Here is a 20,496-nt window from a genome sequence, read left to right as displayed (position 1 = left end):
TACCACCCAAAAAAGATGCTGGCAGCTGCTCTATGGACACTCCCAGTTTGGGTTTGCAATTAAACTGGGCATAACAGAAAGAGAAATACACTTTGTGCATTTAAAACAAACACATAGTGTAGACTTTCAGTCTGCTAGCTTAATGCTAAATAGCACAGAATGTTGCTTTAAGTAAGAGATTCAATTCAAATGATTCACACATACTCACAATATAACAGTACTTAGTCATCTATTCTTTATCATCTGCAAAGCGTAACTAATAATAGCATCACACTGATAAGCTAAGAGGAATTGAGTTGTCCACTTCATTTTGTCTTTTAGCATGACTTTACCTCTAATCATGAACTTGAATATTTGAGTCATATTGTTTGTATTTGTCTTCTTTTATTCTTACATGTTGGACTTGTGCATGTACTGTATATTTTGTTGCTTTTGTCATGCAGCTGAGAGGATCCATGCTGACCTTTGGTGCTGAAGACCTGTTGTCACCACCTGCTGGCTGTCACCATCAAGCTGCTAAGGAAGGCATAAGGTACTTGAGCTCCTTCAAATGTGTTGATTGCTAGAGTGACTGAAGCTCACTCAGCAGAACAATTTAGAAAAACATATGTATGGCTACCTTGTATGTGGAGAGTCTGAAATTACACGTGGGAATCGATACATACAACCAAACGCATCAGGACTTTATTTTAAAAACATGTTTTTAAATTTAGCAAAAATTTGTGATGAGGATGAACTCAACAGTTGAAAGTTGGCACAGTTTGAATGAGTCAAAAAATGTAGGAAAAAAAATCTTTATTTTGAATTTTTGAAAAGAATAACATAGATACAAACTCTTTATTTTAAAATTTTGACAAGAATATAACATTTAAAACCGTCATTATTTTGGTAGCAGTGATCCAGTAAAATACTGTAATCAGTACCCAAAAATGCAAAAACTGGATATAAATTTACATAATATTAAATCATAGATGCAGTCACATACTGTAGAAAATTATGGATTATGGAAAATACTGGATCCCCCTTCCAGTGAATTACATTTTTTACAGTGTACACTTGCGCAGTAACAAAGCTTTTTTGCATTCACAATTCATTATTTGAAATCACACAATTTATAGAAGCTTCCTTTAACTAGAATGAAGCAAAAACCTGTCGACTTTTGGACTCTCTTTTCCAAGGACAAGACAACACGGCACGATTTCAAAACCAAAGAAAGAACAATATGTACTGACTATTCTCCCTACACTTGCGCGTTAGTGAACATAGCACGCTTGTTGACATTACATCTGGACATGACATCGAGTTGGCTAATAATAGCTAAGCTAAATGCGACTACTGTATGAATTAACTTTCAGGCACTCGTTGGTCTTGGGACCAGGTAGACTCTACTGCTCCACCTGTGGCTTGGATGAGATTGGAAAATACGCTGTGGGCATCTTGCACATGAAGGTTTTGACTTGTGTGCAGGACATTAGCTTCCATCTTCCAGTCTGAAAAAAAAAAAATCAATTTCAGCGTTCAGGTGTTCTTCCAAATGCTCATTTCGGCTCGCACCTGCCATAACAGAGCCACGCAGTTGTTGCCGAGTCCAAGCTGGTTGGGTTCTCCTGCAGCCCAGTGGGTGAAGGTCACCTTGCGTTGGTCCGACCACACGAAAGTGCCAGGAAGCGCCAGGTCGTTCAGTCCGGTCCACAGGTCGTTGGTTTCTGCAGAAGACAGATGGGAAGAGAGCTCTCGTCCGGTTCTCGGATTCGTTCTAAGGAGACTGTTAAGAATTAGCGGTTGGGATGCGCACCAAATTCGGAGGCACTTTTCACACGAGCCTGCTCCATCTCAGTGCGGATGGACACCAGTTCGGCACCAAAATGACGGCACAGCTGTTGAGCATCAGCCCAGTTTCTTTCGTCCTCAAAATATTTGTAGCAGAACCCCGCAAACTCCTCCCAGTCAGGTGTCAAGCATCTCGGCTCTGCAGGTGAGATTCCGTGCGGGTTTGACTTGTTGGTGTGATATGAAGAAATGGTTTTTGAACTCACCTTCGTCTGCAAATGTGTAAGATAGAGCCATTGGGTCATCCGACCTACAGATAATCGATAATTGAGGCTTTTCATGGGACTTTTCTGTAAAATGTTGGTCGGCCACTCACTGCCTGGAGGTGATCCCGTTCTTGGTGGAGCCCGTGTAGACTTGCTGTTTGGGAGCTCTCATTACAACACAATCTCCTCCAATGTCGTTGTGAATGATGCCGGCGTGAATAGCGGCCGCACAGATGTTCGAGTCCTGCAATCACATAAGATTGCAGTCACAAATAAAAACTCAACCGGTGGGTCAGGCAATCACGTACCGCTGAGTAGACCATTGTTCCGCGGATAAGGTTTTCAGATTTGGCACAGCCCGGCGGACAGTAGAACCTGAAGAAGACACACATGTTGTGAAATTGACAAAAGGCATGAAGTCATGAAACATCGTGTCAAGCGTGACCTACGTCATCCAATGGGTCAAGTGAAGGCTGTTGAACTTTCTTGCACAGGTCATTATCGCATCTGTCGGACATGAGGTGAGATCATTGCATGTTTTAGGGATGTTTTTCCAGCAACCATAGCGGCAGATTGGCTCACTGTTATGTGCGCATCCTAAGATGTCTAAGCGGAGGCCAAACTTCGGACGCTTCTCCAACGGCAGGATGCGGATGTACTTAGCGAATGCAGGCGTGCCAAGCAGATGAGTTCCCCCACCGATAAACTAAAAATCCAATGTTTCCTTGTTAGTGGTGAAAAGATTGGAGGATAAGGTTAATTCCTGCAATCACCTTCCCGTCTGGGTGTTTGGTCCACTTCCTGGTATCGACGCTAAGCTTCATCTCAAGTTGGATGTCCCAGGAGTGAGTATTACTACACCCCTGGGTCACGATGCCCGTCACCTTTCTCGCGTAACCGAGGTTCACCTGGATCCAGCTGCCAACGGCTGGAAGAGGTAGACATTAGCGGAGACCAAAGTGCCAAGCTGTCAATTTTCTACATACGATTTTTTGACGGCTTCCAGCAGGACTTTCCGTTGAGGCGGGCTTTTTCGGGGGTGGCGTCTTTCATTGATGAGGAGGCTTTGAAGAGCGAGTCTGCGATGGTCCCGTTCGCGATGCCCAAACTGTCAAGGCATACTGAGGGGAGCCAAAAGTCACTTGAATTTGCTAAAAATGTGGCTATCTGTCCCCTTGCAGGACTCCTGGCTTTGTTTTTTTGGTATCACAAATCACAGGTGTCAAATTCAAGGCCCGGGGGCCGGATCAGGTCCACCACATCATTTTATGTGGCCCGCAAAGGCATCTCGTGTGTCACCTCAATTTGTCTTGTCTTCCCTTTCAATTAACAACGGTGAGATATTGCAATTTTTTTTTTTTTTAAAAACCCACTTTAAAATAAATTTGATTTTTTTTTTTTTTTATGCTGGATTCTGTTGTCTGTTTGCAAAAAAATTAAGGTAATCATTAATGGCCCCATGAAGGAAACCATAACTACAATGTGGCCCGCAAAAAAAAAAGAGTTTGACACCTCAGTGCAGAAGATTAAGAGACGTGAAAGCCACCTTTCTGTTCACAGCTATAGACCATCTCCAGATATTTGGAGACATCAGGGCAGGACTCGTCCTCCAAAAGCTCAATTTGGCATTTTTGGTGGCTGTTGCACATTTTCCTGTAGAGCGGGAGGATGCCTTCCACTGCGCAGTAGTCTGCAAGTTACAACATAGCGGTGAGTCTGAGATGGCCATGACAATTTATGGACCTGAATGACTTCAAAAAAAAACAAAGTCGAAGCAAACTAGCAACGTTTCTGCATACACATTCATTCTGACATGGAAACATTGGTTCATTTTTATTTGGTTCCATAGTGAGACAAAGTTCTTTTGGAGACTTTCTTGATGAGCAACATCAAAACTCTCAGATCTTACCGTCATCTGGGCTGCTGTCCACCGGGCAAATGTTGTCACTCCGCCGTCCGTAAAAAGCAGACTGGATGCTGATGCGGCTTTGCTTCTGACCCTCACATATGAGTTTAGCAGAACGGTTGTTGCAGACAACGATCTCCTTAAAGCCTGCGAAAGCATCGTCATGTCATTTTTTTTGTCTCGCATCCTTTCAAGTCACCGTTCAAGGAGGTTTACCGTCATGAGGCTGCGGGGGTTTTGGAGTGTTCACTGCAAGAAAAAAGCCAAAGATGCCGAGTCAGCATGTTGTGAGAATTCGGCGAGCGTCGTTACGGCTTACCTTTTTTCTTGCAGATGTAGCCTCTCTTCTTACGGCAATCGTCAAATTTCCAGCGGCCGTTGCTTGTGAGTATGGAAAGGCAAGATGCACCAGAAATGTCACTGGGGTCATCTGGGAGGAGAAGACAGATGCTCAGCACTGCTCCTTTCTTCAAACATCAATTGAGTTTTAGACCCACCTGCGTTGTTCATGAGGACGTAACTAAACGGGGATCCGTCAGTCCACTCGCTGCCGTCTTTTGTAATGTTGTTGTTGACGCCCAACCACAGAGAGGGAGCGCTTGGCAGAAAAGTGTACAGACCTTTGGAGGTAAAAATAAAATAAAATACAGTAATCCTTCGTTTATCGTGGATAATTGATTCCAAAAACCAACTGCGATAAGTGAAATCCGCGAAATACGGTCACCAACAAAAAGTACTGGGCAGGCTAACGAGTTAGCGGAAAGATGCTAATTCGCGAGCATGCTAACACGTGAAAACGGACTTCTAAAGGAATATAAACGAACATTTGGAGCAATACTACATTGTCTTAAAGGTTAGACACGTTTCCTCAATTTAGAAGTTTTATTTTGACTTTTAAATGTTTTTTTTTTAATTTGGGAAAGAAAATCCACGATGTAGTGAAGTCGCGATAAACGAAACGCGAAGTAGCGAGGGATCGCTGTAGTTTGATGATAACACGTAATTTGAATGTCTCCCTAAATGTTAAAATTTGTCCGAGGAACCAAAGGCAGGTGACGTCTCGAGTTTCGCCCTAGTTGGGGGAATTCAACAGCCCTGATGGCGACCGGACAGATGGACAGCCATACTTTTTACGATATTCTGTTCGTGCAAGTCGGTGATGCTGAGGAGGTCGCCTCCGCGGTGGAGGCAGTCGTCTCGCGCCTTCTCCCAAGTCTTGGTGGGCCTGCGTTGGATCAGGTAGCACAAGTTGTTGAGCTCCACCCACCAGCCACACTTTGCGCTCCAGCCTGCAAGCGAGACTCGAGTCAGTTGAGGGCAAACTGATGAGACTACATGTCGATGCCCACCTCCTGGTGGAGGAAGAAGAAAGCCTTGGACCTTGTCTGCGAGGAAGCGAGAGGTATCATTATGAGAGAGCACATGGAAGTGGAAAGCGAGTGGTGGTCATTTTCGTACCTTTTTTACAGATGAACGGCCGACTATCGCTGCAGGGCCAGTCCTCAAGTTGTCCAGTAGGGGACAGCGCACAGCAGCCACCACGTCCTGTTGGCCCGTTTGGCACCCATTCAATGTTGCCCTGCGAATGACACGACAGATGTGACTTTAGTGCCTTTGGTGTTGCTTCCCACTACATTTCCTTGTTCCTCCTAATTCACTGGTGTCAAACTCAAGGCCCCGGGGACCAGATACGGCCCGCCACATCATTGTATGTGGCCCGCCAAGACAAATTGTCCATTGACTTCCCGCGTCAGTACTAAAATTGTCTTCATATATTTTATTATTCATCTTTATAAAATATTTGAACCATTTTTACTGACCTCTGATTTCAAAGCTACTTATCAATATGTCGTATAGCCTATACTGAGGCGTTTGTACATTTATTTGGTTTGACAGCCACCATGGCCCACCGAAGGGAACAGAACTGCGATGAAAATTTGTTTGACACACTCCTTATGTCCTCACTAGGAACTTTTGCCTTCCTATATGCCCGCTTCATTCTTTTCCTACTTGTGTAGCTGGCTCTTTCACTTACTGTCGGTGTTGCATCGCTCCACTCAAAGTTGTCCTTGTTCTTCTTGAGTCCCACCCAAGTTTGCAATCTTTCTGCTGCATATGGCGTGTGAGCTTGACACAATCAAAAGAGCTTTAGCGCAACAAGAGTATCCAAACTTGTCAGACGTGAAGAGCTGCGAGACGATTGAAGGTATCGGCAGTTTGCCTTGATGCTCACCAGTCAAGAATTTACCCTCGTCCCGTGAGAGGACGCTGGCCAGGTGACCTTTCCATTCTCCGCAGAACTTCTCAGCCTCCATCCAAGTTCGCATTGTCCCATCAAAGTGATAGCAAGAGTCCCTGTACAGGAAGTCGCCAGTGTTGCAGTAGGAACCTGAAGCCGCCAATAAACACAAATTACAAAACGACAACAAGACGGTACAGGTGTGAAAAGAAGTCTCACTGCCACTCACTCTCGACTCGGTTGTAGCCAAATCCGTAGTCCTTGTAGGAACACAGCCGTCCTTCCGGACAGTCTGCAGAAAGACGACGTGATTGTGCTTTTCTCCTTTCAGCATCACGACAGATGTACAGACTCACCGTCCGGCGAACGCTCGCACATGTACGCCAATGAGGATCCGCAAGACCCGTGTCGCCACTTGCCAGGCTGACTGAAGTGGTGCACACCTTGGTTGATGTACGCGCAGGACTCAACGTTGGTGCTGTCGGGAGAAGAAAAGCTTATTTTTGACCTGGTGACCAAAGAGGTGACCTCCTTACCTTTCATCTTGGCGTGAGTCCCAGTTGGCGTAGGTCGGCGTCACACCGGTGTCGGACCAATTCAGCCTTTTTTCTCCCGCTTCAAAAAACTGACACCAGCCTTTTTGGCACTTCTGCAAAGTCCGAAGCCGTTGTCATTGACGTACCCGTAGCGAGTACACAGCCCCTTGCGTTTTCGTCTCACCAGATTGGAGAGTCCGATCCAGAACGGCTTGTCGCCCATTTGCGCTTTCACAAAGTTTTCCTCGTATGATGAGGTGATGGAGACCAGATCGCCGCCCTGCCAGAGACAGTTGTGACGAGCCCCCAGCCAACCATTGGTGGCCTCCATCTTCTTGTAGCAGTTGGAGCCGAAACGGTGCCACCCTTCGGTCCTTTCACATGTCTGGACGACTGAAGACACATTTTGGGATTACGCTGATGATATAGCGCATAGGTGTCAAACTCAAGGCTCGGGGATCAGATACGGCCCACCATTTCAATTCATGTGGCCCGCGAAGACAAATTGTGCATCGACATCAATACTAAAATTACGAATTATCTTCAATTTTAAAACTACGGGTAATGCTAGCAATTTTAATTACCATTTCGAAAATATTTGAACAGTTTTCATTAGTTTCTGATTTCAAAGCTAGTTCTTCATCTGTTTGTTGTGTAGCCTATACTGTCATAACGACCCTCCAAAGGAAACTATGAGTACAATGCGGCCCCTGACAAAAATGAGTTTGACAAGAAGTAGAGTCATTCAGTTTCAACCATCTTGTCTTACCTCTTCTCTTGGAGACGTAGCCGCTCTTCTTCTCGCAGTCGACAACTTCCCAGCCAACCTTGCCACTTAGTAAGGAGTTACAGTGTCCGCCGGGGGGGTTACCTAGAAGACCACAGATGTTCAGCGCTCCTACACAACGTCGCCAGCTGATAAACATCGGCGGGGGTTTAAGACCCACTTGCGCCCAAGTGGACGGAACTGAGTGAGGATTCTTCAGATTGCTTGCTGCCGTCTTCAACAATGGTGTCCAACCACAAAGAGTGACCGTTCGGCAGAAGACCTTTGGATCAAAGACAAACACAGAACATGAGTTTGAAACGGCTTACAAGTGCGTGTGCAAAACACTTAAATAAAAGTGCCGGTGACGTTAGGGTTGTATTCTTGTTGGTGGAAGACTTTTATCATTTCTTTGGAACAGGGGTGTCAAACTCATTTTTGTCACCACCAGCCACATTGTAGTCATAGTTTCCCTTGGCGGGCCATTACGACTGTCAGCGTCTTTTATATACATAGAGTATAGGGTACTCAACAAATAGAGCTAGTTTTGACGTCAGAGACTAGTAAAAACTGTTCAAATAGTTTTAAAAAATGAATGGTAATAAAATGACCAGCAATAGCTCTATTTTTAAAAAGTGAGGACAGTTTGTAATTTTAGTAAAAATTTGATGCAAAATTTGTCTTTGCGGGCCACATAAAATGATGTGGCCAGCCGTATCTGGCCCCCGGGCCTTGGGTTTGACACCTATGCCGTTTGGAATAAAAGACAATTGGCAAAATGTTGATGTAAGTTCTCTCGATTTCACTTTCTTTGGAATGGATTCTTTTGTCAAGCCCTTTGGCCACAACAAGAAAGCGCAACAGGACAGCCCACCATGTATGAAGGTGTGTTCGTGTGAGTCGGTGATGCCGAGAAGGTTGCCTCTGAGGCTGACGCAATTGTCTCGCGCCTCCTTCCAGGTCTTGGTGGGCTTGAGGTTAATCAGGTAGCAGAAGTTGTTAGAGGGGTTTTCCTGCCACCAGCCGCACTTTGCGCTCCAGCCTGCAAGAGAGACTCGAGTCACTTGAGGGCAAACTAGCCACAGCATGTGGGCTGCCGAGTGAACGCCTACCTGATGCCGATTTCGACGGCGGAAGAAGAGGAAGAGAATCTCTGACATTCCCTGAAAGAAACAAATATGACAGCGATGAGAAGACAAAGGGCAAAGTGAGCCCTGGTGACTTTCTGACCTCTTTTACAGATGAAGGGCCGAAGGTCCGTGCAACCGCCGATGGTAACTTGACCATTGGAGTGCAGTTTTGTGCAGTCACCTGAAGCTTTTGGATAATACCACGGGACGTCGGCCTGCGGAGGACACAGCAGATGTGACTTGAGCGTGTTTGGAGTTGCGGTTGCTCAGATGGCTTCCGACTTCCAAGTCATTTCATTGATTCATATCTGTTTTTCCCCCTCTCACCGTTCTCTTAATTTTCATAATCTCTTGAATCCTTAAACTAAAAGACATTTTTCCCTTGTAACATGACTCAAGGCAAAGCAAATTCAAATCTGTTTGACATTTTCCTCCTTATTCAATACAACTTTGTTCAGCTAAATTACAGGGGTGCCAAACTCTGGCCCATGGGCCAAATGTCGGCCTGCAGTGTAATATTTGTCCCACGAAGACAAATTGTGCATCGACTTTGTGTCAATACTAAAATTGCAAATTGTCTTCAATTTAAAAAAAAATTCTAACAATTTTTATTAACATCAATCTTACATCAACATTTTGCCAATTGTCTTATATTTCAAACTGCATAGGTGTCAAACTCAAGGCCCCGGGGGCAGATACGACCCGTCACATCAATTTATGTGGCTTGCAAAAACAAATTTTGCATCAATTTTTTACTAAAATTACAAATTGTCTTCACTTTTTATAAATAGAGATATTGCTATTTTTATTACCATTAATCTTTTTAAACTGTTTGAACAGTTCTTACTAGTCTCTGATTCCAAAACTAGTTATTCATCAGTTTATTGTGTATCCTCAGTCCTAATGGCCCTGCGAAGGAAAGTATGACTACCCCTGTGCTAAAATGACACTTTTTGTCCTCACTTTAAACTTTTTGCCTTCTAACATAATAGCTTCATTCTGGACAAATGACAACTTTTTAGACCTCTGTTGCATACGCGTCACTTACTGTAGATGATCCGTCGCACCACTCAAAATTGCCATTGATCTTCCTGAGTCCCACCCAAGAGTACCATCCATCTCCTGCTCGCCGATGAGCTGGAGGAAAGCAGAACAAGCACTTGTTGTCAAACATTTCGTGACGATTGCTGGTGTTGTCAGTTTGTCTCACCAGCCAAGAATAGCCTCTCAAAGTAGAAGTGGACGCTGGTCAGGTGACCTTGCTTTGTCTTGCAGAAATCTTCAGCCGCTTGCCAAGTTTTAAATGTCCCCTCAAAAAAATAACAAGAGTTGTTGTACAGGAACTCGCCAGAGTTGCAGTAAGAAGCTGAAACCCAAAGGAAATGAATTACAAAACCACAACCAGACGGTGCAGGTGTCGAAAGAAGCGTCGCTGCCACTCACTCTCCACTCGATTGTAACTGTAACCCAAGTCTTTGTAGGAACACGGCCATCCGTCCGGACAGTCTGCAGAAAGACGACGTGATTGCGCTTTTCTCCTTTCAGCATCACGACAGACGTGCAGACTCACCGTCCGGTGAACGCTGGCACATGTACGCCAATGAGGATCCGCACGATCCGTGTCTCCACTTGCCAGGCTGACTAAGGTGGTGCACACCTTGGTTGATGTACGCGCAGGACTCAACGTTGGAGCTGTTGGGAGAAGAACTTTTTTTTTTTAACCTGGTGACCAAAGAGGTGACCTTCTTACCTTCCGTTATGATGTGTGTCCCAGTTGGTGTAGGTCGGCGTCACACCAGTGTTGGACCAAGTCAGCATATTTTTTCTAGCTTCAAAAAACTAACACAAGTACTGGTCACAGTTCTGACAAAACCAATGCCCGGTGTCAGTCAACTTTCGTCTCACCAGATTGGAGAGTCCGATCCAGAACGGCTTGTTGCCCATTTGCGCTTTCACAAAGTTTTCCTCGTATGACGAGGTGATGGAGACCAGGTCGCCGCCCTCCCAGAGGCAGTCGTGATGAGCCCCCAGCCAACCGTTGGGGGTCTCCATCTTTTTGTAGCAGTTGGAGCTGTGAGGACGCCATCCGTTGGCCGTGTCACATGTTGACTCATAAACGGATAATCCTGATGAAACCGCAAACTTGCCTTGGTCATTGGTGAAAACCAGAAATTCAGCAAACAGGCAGGAATGCAGTCGTCCTAATTCAGTTTTTGTCAAATTGTGTCACCTGCATGACTGATATTCCTCACATTGATAAGACTTTTACAAGGCCTAAAACAGGGATGTCAAAGTCAAACACACCGAGGGCCAAAAAAACAAATTTGCTACAAGCCGAGGGCCGGACTGGTTCAATGTTTATTAAAATATATCGGAATGATTGCACATAGCCTATTGAACTAAGACCTAACACAGTGTACATTATTTAATGATTAAATGAATATGGCAATATTTTGTTATGGCTCTGTCAGTAACTTCAAGGGAAAATATTTTCAACAGCCAAACAGCAAAAAATTAAATTGTTTTAAAAACAAAATGTGTTTCTTAATATCAAGATAAATGCATAAATAAAAGTGCATGCATTATAAACTGAAAGTTTATTATTGTGCTGCTCTATGATCTACCGATCATTGCTTTCAAATCGTAAAATAAAAAATTAATCAAATCAGTTGTATTCTTTCTCATGGCTCTTCTTATCTGCAATTTTCCCTTGGTCCATTCAACTGAAAAATAAATATAAATAAATAAAATTTAAAAATTTACGGCACACAGACAAAACAATACTTTCTTCAAAGAAAAACCACGTCTTGTAGAAACAAATGTAAAAATGTAACCGAATTAAAAAACGGAAAATACGTTACTGTTCTGTGATGCTCACTTGTCTGAGGCTGAGCCTGATACTTAGAGGTGTCTCATCTTTTGTACAAGTTCATCAATGTTCGGGGTTAGGCTCTGAGGCTCAAAACCCGTTTTTGATCAACTCTCCTTCTGCAAAGGGCCGGGCTGATTTTGCGATCTCTTTTGCCACAATAAAGCTAGCCTTGGCAGCAGCGTCGCTTTGCGATTTAGCATACGTGAACATAGCCTGTCTGGACTTAAGGCCTCGTTTTAATTCTTCCACCTTCTGTAGCTTTTGTTCATATTCCATTTTCTTGTCTTTGTCTGTGTGTTTCTTAGACGTTTGATAGTGCCTTCTTAAATTAAATTCTTTCATTACAGCCACATTTTCTCCACACAGAAGACACACAGGTTTGCCTCTTACCTCCGTAAACATAGACTCTGCCTCCCACCTGGCCTGAAAACCCCTGTTCTTAGCGTCCACCTTACGTTTAGCCATTTTTGAGGAGGGGGGTATCAGAAAGTTAAACTCTGCTCTGACTACTGATGAATAATGAAGCCGCTTGTGCGAGCTGCAGGGACATCGCGGGCTACCGTTGCATTGTGGGAAATGTAGTGTTGGTGCGTGCAAAACACCAGCGGGCGGCTGTGGCCTGCGGGCCGGTTCTAATAGTAATTCAATATCATCCAGGGCGCCATAGATAATCAATTCGCGGGCCGGATCTGGCCCGCGGGCCGTAACTCTGACATATGTGGCCTAAAAGAATATAGTCACAAGAAATCAACAAGGTATCCTTTTTATCACGAGATAATCATCGAGTTTCAGGATGCTGAATAACTTCAAGGACTGTTGCACATGTCATAGAACGGAGGAAATTCATTTCACTTCAGTTGTGCTACCACTTGGCCAGAGACATTTTGTTACTCAAGTACTGCCCAAAAGGTGGCGCTACATTCAATTTAACTTCCGCTTTCATTCTCTTGAATCTAGAATCTTGAATTCATCAACGGTAAAGATGACCAAACCGTCATTTGCAATCTATGCAAAGGAAGACGTGTTGACAAGTCGCGCCTCTTTTTTTTCATAGTTATAAAAAAAAAAAAATCATTCCCATTTGCACATTTGTGGTGCATCTCTATTCCAACATACGCATGATAGTCTAGCTCGTCGACATTTTATAAACTAGCTGACAGAAAAAACGTTTTAAAATAAACTAGCTTTAGTTGTCTCCCCATTTTATGTCTTTAATGTTTTTTGCATCGGTTAAGGAGAGCTACGGCGTAGCGTCAGGTAGCGCCAAAGCGACGGGCGCAAACTTATTTCGAGTCTTCATTTTATGTATTTATTTAAAAGCTGTTTGTTCACGTATGATCAATTACAGAGGCACGTCACTGATAGTCCCCCTCTGCTCTCCTCTTACCTTTCCAGCCTACACACACGCAGAGGCGCTCCAGCGCGCGCTTCCTCGAGCACGCGCTGGAGCCCGTGTTTCCATCCTAGAAGAGGGACCCTCCCATCTGTGGTCTCTTCTCAAGGTTTCTCATTTCCCCTAGCTGGAGTTTTGAGTTTTTCCTTGCCCTCTTGGGAGTTTTAGATCAGGGGGTGTTTGAGAATATCTTTCGTTCTTCACATGTCCTGAGTGTTGTTGTTAGTCACCTAAATGTTGAACAGAGGCTGTGATTTACCGAAGTCAAATTCCTTGTTTGGCACGCTCAAACATGGCGAATAAAAAACTCTTGAATCTTGAATCTTGAAACATCTGATGACCTCACACTTGACACACGTTTGCTGTTTTCATTGGAATGAGAAAAACAATCGTTTTTTTAAGTGTAATTGAGATTATTAAAGCAATTGGACGTGTGTGAGGGCGTTTGCGTGTGCGTGCGTGTAAACAAAAACACACTGTCGTATAGGGTGCTGGATCTGTTAATATTGTTTGACGGGAGGGGCAAAAAGTAGCAAAAGTTGACCTATGAGATAGGTTCTAAATCCTTTAATGCTTTTAAATTGGATCAGTATATCGGTCATCATTTCAAATGCATAGTCTGGTTTTCTGCCTATTGAGATATAGAGAGGTCTTTATAGACTAAACATAAATATTCAAATGCTTATTTTATCACTTATGCCTAGCTTCACATTGAAAAGCACACATTTAACATATCAGTGGACTTTATTGTAGAAAGGAGTTACCGTATTTGCCGGTGTATTGGTCGACCTTTTTCGATCCAAAATCGACCGAAAAAATCGACCTCGACTTATACACCGAGTCATAAAATTTAACTTCGTATTCATCGCTTCAAATGTGATGGTAACCAAGGCCGTTTCTCATGCATCTCATTGTGCGTTGCACTTAGAAAATTTGAACCGGGCGGCATGCGCGAGTGCGCGGCCCGCTGGAAGTCCAATGAGGCGCCGCGATCTCCTCCGCGGTGCTTATAAACAGCCGATCCGCTCGGCGGGGGCTATTTTCGGCCACTTGGCGCGTGTGCACGGCCTCCCGGATGTGCCGGGCGGGTGCGTGAGCTCGCCGGCCGCTGGAAGTCCAATGAGGCGCCGCGATCTCCTCCGCGGTGCTTATAAAGTGCCGATCCGCTCGGCTTGGAGCTATTTCCGGCCTCCCGTTGGTGCCGGGCGGCGTGCGCGAGCTCGCCGGCCGCGATCTCCTCCGCGGTGCTTATAAACAGCCGCATGCGCACGGCCTCCCAGAATTTGAACACATTTCGTCAATAAATTTCGCATTTTGAATTTTGAAGTTTAATATAATGCAACGATTGAGCTCGACTTATACAAAGGATATATCATAAAATCGTAAATTTCCGTTGAATTTTAGGGGGTCGACTTATACACCTAGTCGACCTGTACACCGGCAAATACGGTAATTTCACAACAGGGAATCTGTCTTTCAAGAAAAGTGATACACAATTTTGTATTCACTGTTAAGGGTGCTGCTTTACTCCCAAAACTTTTATTTATTCATGTCTACATTGAGGAGCTCAAGATATCGGGGTTACTGCATGTTCATATTTTGCAATTACAATCATTTTTTTGTTGTCTCACTTCATTGAAGGAACCTTTTTCGGATTTGGTTTATTCGCAGAATTCTCAAAAAATCCCGTGCGCATTTTTTTTGGGGGGTGGGGTGGAATGTGCCATTGTTTCTCGCAATTATTGTCAGTTTGTTAAAGAGGTATAAAAAAGACTGTTTGCAATCACATAACTCAAGGGGAAAAGGTGACCCACAAGGGTTAAGAACAAGAGTCACGTGACGATTTGGGTTAAAAACCAGACCGATCATTTTTCGCATTTCACACCCCATTTTTAAACAAAACAACCCCCAAAATGGTAAATCACTCATAATTGGGTCAAATTCACCCAGTTCCCTAGATTGGTCCAATTTTTAACCGAGCGATGGAGCCGCACTGCCATTATGCGAACCATGCGTCGTTCCAAAGTGATCATTAGTGTACACCAATCGCAAAGTTGGGCATTTTCTTGAATGTAACTTACCTGCTGCACAACAGCACAATATCCTGGCGACGCAAGACAGGAGAATAAGCTCCAGGCGCGCGGCCGGCGGGGTCCTTTTGGCGACGAAGCCCATCGGAGAGGACGAAAGCAGAGATCCCGATGTGGTGCTCCGCTCAAAGCAAGTGATGTCCGACGGGCGCTGGCTTGCGTGTGTGTGTGTGTGTGTGCGTGCGTGCGTGCGTGCGTGCGTGTGTGTGTGTGTGTGTGCGTGCGAGTTAGGTAGGTTTTGTTTTCTTTTCTCTGCCTCCTTCCTGTTCTAGAGAAATATTTCCAACAAGATACCACTGGCAACAAAGTTTCTAGTACATACCCCATGTGATGCTCAGGTCATCTTAGTTTCAAGGTTATAAACAGATTATTTTGCTCAGACAATGAAACATTTCTTAGCTGTTACCTGCTGCGTCCACCTGCCACAATTGTCTTGGTCAGTGAGGACATACACCCACTTATTGGAGAGCACCTAACTTCTCTTCTTACGTCCGTCTCATTTGTACTTGGCACATGCACGATGGCAGTGGGAACAAGCTCATACTAAAAATACTTTGCACAAACTGGTTGAGAAAAGCAACAAGTATCCATTTGGGAACAAATTGTTCCTCAATAGATGGCAAAGTGATTGAGAAAAGCAACATGTATCCAACAAATGGTTCCTCAATAAATTGCAGAGTGTGTTTGTGTGTGTGTGTGTGTGTGTGTGTGTGTGTGTGTGTGTGTGTGTGTGTGTGTGTGTGTGTGTGTGTGTGTGTGTGTGTGTGTGTGTGTATCAGTCAAAATGAGTTAGTGTGCCATGCCTTTTTGGTTTCAAACAACAAATGGTTTAAAATAATACATGAATAATACATTTCATTTTACTTAATCATATTTACTTACATCAATAGCTTAGGTGTGGCTTAAAATAATTCCCCGCGACAAAAAGTCAGTAAAGGCTGTTTTTAAAACCTTTTGTGATTATCGCTTCCTTATCCTGCTACCTAAAAAGCACTAAAAGGAACAAAAAACAAAAGCTGTTTATTGCCATTTTAATTAATATCACTATAAAGTGACTTCTGCCCTCATCAGAATCACAAAGTGTCGATCAAAGCGCAAAGGACTTATTGTGAGATGCTAAAAAAATGAATACACAAAAGAACAATAAGTCTACTGTAATTTGTTATACCATTTTATTTGTCATTTTTCGTGGTTTTGTTCCACATTCTGCTAGCAACATTGCATGCATGGTTTTATTGTCGTTATTGGACATTTTGCATCTTGATCATAATTATTTTCTAGTACAAATTGGATATTTTGCATCACATGTCCACTGTCATTGTTTGTTCGTTAATTTGCAATATATTTTTTAAATGAGCCAGCTTGCTTATGGAATCCCGCAGGTAAGTGAGGGCCCACTATGTGCTTAAATCCCACAGTTATTGTCAACATGCTCATATCTTACTGCAGGTTTAATGTAAATATAAATATTTATTTTGTTACATTTGGTAGCTTGACCAATATGAATATTAAACGGCACTTAGAAGATGTTAGTAAGGCGCTACAATAAACAAAGTTCAATATATCAACTTTTTGGGGTGAAATGATAAAGTGTCAAAAGTACTTTTCTCTCTCAATTTATTATTTCGCCTTTTGTGTAAAAAAAAGAAAAGAAAAAATAGTCCCGTCTACAAATGTGTACCGTACATGATTATTTTGCGTTATCTTTGAATCGTTGTATAAAGGGTGACGTTCCTCCGCACCACGAGGTGGCAGGAACGTCTTAAAGGCGAGCAATACAGTGCATTATGGGTAAAGGCTTTGAATAAAAACGACGTGCTACTGCCTGGTAGTCGACGTCGAAGTTACGTACATACGTGGTGTGGTGATACCTCTATAAAACTCCCGAGTTTTTAGCAGAAGAGCTCACATTTTTCCTTTTTTCAATCGACAAACTTTTGAAATGTATATCGACTCAATGGAGGTGACCAGTTCTAAACACATGGAGGCCGTACGGTTAACCTTGACGCCCGCAACCAAGCTACGGTGGACTCAGCTTCGAGTGGCCGCCGAGGAGGACGAGGCCTTCGGACAGTGTCGACGCAGCGTCGCCGGTGTCAAGTCAAGCACCAGGAAGCGAAACGGACGGGATCGTCGTCGAAAGTTGACCAACAGCCCTTACAACGCGGAACCGAGAGAGGAGCGACGAACCGCAAGACGACTTCACCCTGGAGCAATGGCACCGGAGAACACAACGCAGTACTTGATACGCGAGCATGCAGACAACATGGCGCCCAATTGCGTTATCCCAGAGAACGAAACCCCCGCCTCGCTCGGTACTTCGTCTCTTTACGGCGAATGCCTTTCACCCGGCAGCGTGTACACAGCGCTGGATTCTGATTATTATGAGAATTGTCTTGCATTCCAACAGAAGGACTTTGAGGAAATATATGGCTCGTGTTGGTAGCATCGAGGACGGAATGACGAAGCAGCAGCAACTTTTCCCCCCTCTCTGTCGGAAAAGGTGTGAATATTGCATTTACACCTTTGGGATCTTGTGACCGAATCGAACAAAAGTGGTGCTGGCTTGTGTCAATCATGTAAATGTCGGACGATTTATGGGCTGTATTTGTCTCGCAGTGGGCGCCCAGTAGGGAGTGCTCTTCCCCCTCGCAAAAGCCTCCCCCCGCGCCGGCCCCCCTCGACGAGCGAGCGGAGCAAAAGGGCACCCGAGCTGGCGGTGTGGCCACTGCTTGCAAAGTCAGGTAACCAAGCCACCAAGGGCAGGTATTGTTGCACTACTTTGTCCTTGAATGGTGCCATGCAACCTGTCACACTGTGTGAGCGTTTTCCAGGTCAGCCCTGCCTGCCTGCCTGCCCACCGGGGGACTACAGGCTCTGCTGCGGGGAGACCCAGGAGCTCCTGAGAGGTGACTTTTAGAGTGCAATCGAAGACATTTTATTATAAACTCGATTACGAGAGTCGCGGAATCGGTTTAGATCGGGTTTGTACTGTAAATACACGCGGCGTGGATTTTTGTTACTGAAGATTAATCATGTGTTTAATGGAATCATGTGTGCTGTTCAAAATAAAAGGAAATTATGTAAACTGGAAATTTTGTGTTGTATAATGTTGATCAGGTAAGGAACAGTGTTGTCTTGACAATACGGGTCAATCGACATAATCACATTAAATGGCCAATTATACAGTGTTACAACTATATCTGAATTTGTGTTGTTATAAGCGGTGATAAATTTAAGGGAACTAAAAGTATCAAGCAGCAGATCAGAAAAGTCATCGTCACGTCAAGTCTTCTACAAAGTGAACAGGATGGTTCAGTTCTCCTGACTCATTTGAATCAGCTTCAAGGTTCTGTAAAGGTTTGGACAAAATAAAAGTACCGCAAAGAAATACAGGTTTGTTTTTAGCTAAATAATTGGGTGAGAGCTGAAGAATTAAAAAGTACAGATTTTAGCAGTCTGCAGTATTCCAAAGTGCCACACGGTGGCAGTAGTATCTCACGAAAGCAGCCACTTGTGCACTGAACGCATGTTGCTTTCTCAGATGTAATTCCACGGATGCTACATATCCATCCCACATCACTGCACCATTTTCAGTAATTATGAACCTTAATTCCTTCCCTGAAACTTCATGCATGTAATTGACAATTTGGTGACCTGTAATCGGAGTGACGTCACCACTGCACGTAGGTGCCTTGTCGGTGTGCAGCTGGAAAATGGCCAGCAATTTGCACCAGAAGCTTCACAGACCTTCAGTGTGTGCAGACACTTGGACGAGACCACCAGTGGAGGATTAATGAACGCTCCTACAAAGCTGCCACACAATCCATCAATTTAGGTTCGGTCCAGGCCCAGGTGTCTCGGTTGTCGTGTTTCTAAGTATAGTTTACTCTCTCGCCATGCTGCATTTGATCAATTAGTTGAATCGTTACCATGGCAGCCAACTCTAATTCCAGCTCATAGAACTCTGTATGTCACGTCCTTGACACAGTTAAAGAAATACTACTGCAGTGTGTCACAAACCTTCACGTCCTATTCCGACTTGTCCATGTCCCTGCAGAGGCCAAAATGGGGGTTGAGCACGGAAATAGATGTGGCGCAAGAGTCCCTCGCACCATTGACTAATGAGCCGGGAAGACAGGATGGGTCAAGTCTCAGAGAGGTAAAATCCCCGTCTTTTCCTTGTCCCATTTTTTCATTATAGATCTTTTTCAGAACATAATAGAACATATCAATTAGCAGCTATGTATAGTACACTGATCCCTTGCTACTTCACGTTTCGTTTATCGCGGCTTCACTACATCGCAGATTTTTTTTCCAAATTCCAAAAACAATTTAAAAGTCAAAATAGAACTTCTAAATTGAGGAAACGTGTCTAACCTTTAGAACACAGGTGTCAAACACAAGGCCCGGGGGGCCAGATACGGCCCGTCAGATCATTTAATGTGGCCCGCGAAGACAAATTGTGCATCAAATTAGTGTGTCATTACTAGAATTGCAAATTGTCTTCACTTTTAATATCTTTTTTTAAAATAATTGACCAGTTTTTACTCGTCTGATTTGAAAACGAGTTATTTGTCAGTTTGTTTTGTAGCTTTTACTGTATATAATATGAGGTGCTCATACATTTAGTTGGGTTGATAATCATAATGGCCCTCCGAAAGAAGCTATGACTACAATGCGGCCCGCAGAAAAAAATGAGTTTGACACCACTGCTTTAGGACAATGTAGTATTGCTCCAAATGTTCGTTTACATTCCTTTAGAAGTCCGTTTTCGCGTGCTAGCACGATCGCGAATTAGCATCTTTCCCAGGACTTCTTGTTGGTGACCGTACTTCGCGGATTTCACTTATGGCGGGTGGTTTTTGGAACCAATTATCCGCGATAAACGAGGGATTACTGGATATGCACATGCAAGTGAATCGCACCAAGTACAATCAGCAGCATTGTATCTAAACATGGGGTAAACGTGTGAAACAAAACAAACAATACTAATACCACTGGTTTGACCAATTATAAATCGATATTTTAAAAAAACGATGAATATCAGCAATACTCATCAGCAGATTTGTTTGTAGCAAAAAAAAAAAAAAAACAACATACTGAATACCTATAAGCTTTTTAACATGACCGGGAACGTGGCCACAAGAGGGCGCAAAACCCCACAAAACATTTAATGTTCCAGCAGTTGAGAAAAATGTGCTTGAGCAAACTACCTAAATAAAATTCGCTATCGCGAAGAGCAGCATCAATAGTCAGAAACGTATGTAGCAGTCTATACTTTTTGAGCTGTTCCTAATATTTGCTGGAGAAAAAATCAGCAGCCAGCTTTGGTGCGCCTCTCCGGCGTGGCTCAGGTGCGTACACGGGTGGTGGGTATGCGCATTATGGTATCCCTGTAAACCTGTCTGACCTTTAACCCCAACCTTGCGCTCTCTCGGCCTCTAACAAGACGGAGATGCCATCTGAGGCTAGTGTTAATTTAAAAAAAAGAAAAAAAAGAAAAGAAGATGGACTCGTCACATCGC

The 20,496-nt window shown here is 43.9% G+C and overlaps 1 protein-coding gene and 1 long non-coding RNA gene across 4 annotated transcripts in view; one reads left to right on the top strand and one right to left on the bottom strand.

The window, feature by feature from the left end:
* Window positions 1-778: 778 nt before the first annotated feature.
* LOC125992517 (C-type mannose receptor 2-like) lies at window positions 779-15,137 on the bottom strand. Of its 2 annotated transcripts, none has more exons than XM_049761627.2 (36): window positions 14,960-15,137; window positions 10,519-10,739; window positions 10,364-10,452; window positions 10,184-10,305; window positions 10,057-10,119; window positions 9,824-9,979; window positions 9,662-9,750; window positions 8,714-8,828; window positions 8,596-8,646; window positions 8,358-8,525; window positions 7,665-7,766; window positions 7,487-7,588; window positions 6,902-7,110; window positions 6,718-6,830; window positions 6,538-6,659; window positions 6,411-6,473; window positions 6,176-6,331; window positions 5,978-6,069; window positions 5,401-5,521; window positions 5,292-5,327; window positions 5,070-5,231; window positions 4,440-4,562; window positions 4,262-4,372; window positions 4,159-4,191; window positions 3,946-4,089; window positions 3,583-3,726; window positions 3,023-3,157; window positions 2,810-2,964; window positions 2,619-2,742; window positions 2,486-2,543; window positions 2,345-2,411; window positions 2,147-2,280; window positions 2,037-2,080; window positions 1,796-1,969; window positions 1,555-1,706; window positions 779-1,490 (listed from the first exon to the last, which is right to left on the bottom strand). In XM_049761627.2, the coding sequence occupies exons 1-36, from the start codon at window positions 15,051-15,053 to the stop codon at window positions 1,386-1,388; spliced, it is 4,149 nt and encodes a 1,382-aa protein (XP_049617584.1). In that variant the 5' UTR covers window positions 15,054-15,137; the 3' UTR covers window positions 779-1,385. The 2 variants fall into 2 exon arrangements, with proteins under 2 accessions (XP_049617584.1, XP_049617585.1); XM_049761628.2 differs by lacking the exon at window positions 14,960-15,137 and adding an exon at window positions 11,876-12,175.
* A 1,619-nt stretch (window positions 15,138-16,756) lies between these two features.
* LOC125992521 (uncharacterized) overlaps window positions 16,757-20,496 on the top strand; it is a 41,566-nt gene continuing 37,826 nt past the window's right edge. Inside the window, exons 1-3 of one of the 2 annotated variants that reach the window (XR_007489659.2) lie at window positions 16,757-17,283; window positions 17,379-17,471; window positions 17,588-19,130. This is a non-coding gene — a long non-coding RNA (uncharacterized lncRNA). The remainder of the gene's footprint in view (window positions 17,284-17,378; window positions 17,472-17,587; window positions 19,131-20,496) is intronic. The other variant, XR_011086192.1, reaches the window with a different exon arrangement.

The sequence above is a fragment of the Syngnathus scovelli genome, chromosome 22 (assembly GCF_024217435.2).
Source record: "Syngnathus scovelli strain Florida chromosome 22, RoL_Ssco_1.2, whole genome shotgun sequence".
In the NCBI taxonomy this organism is placed as follows: Eukaryota; Metazoa; Chordata; class Actinopteri; order Syngnathiformes; family Syngnathidae; genus Syngnathus; species Syngnathus scovelli.
The sequence above is the reverse complement of the archived record's forward strand: the minus strand, read 5'-3'. Positions and strand labels throughout refer to the sequence as shown.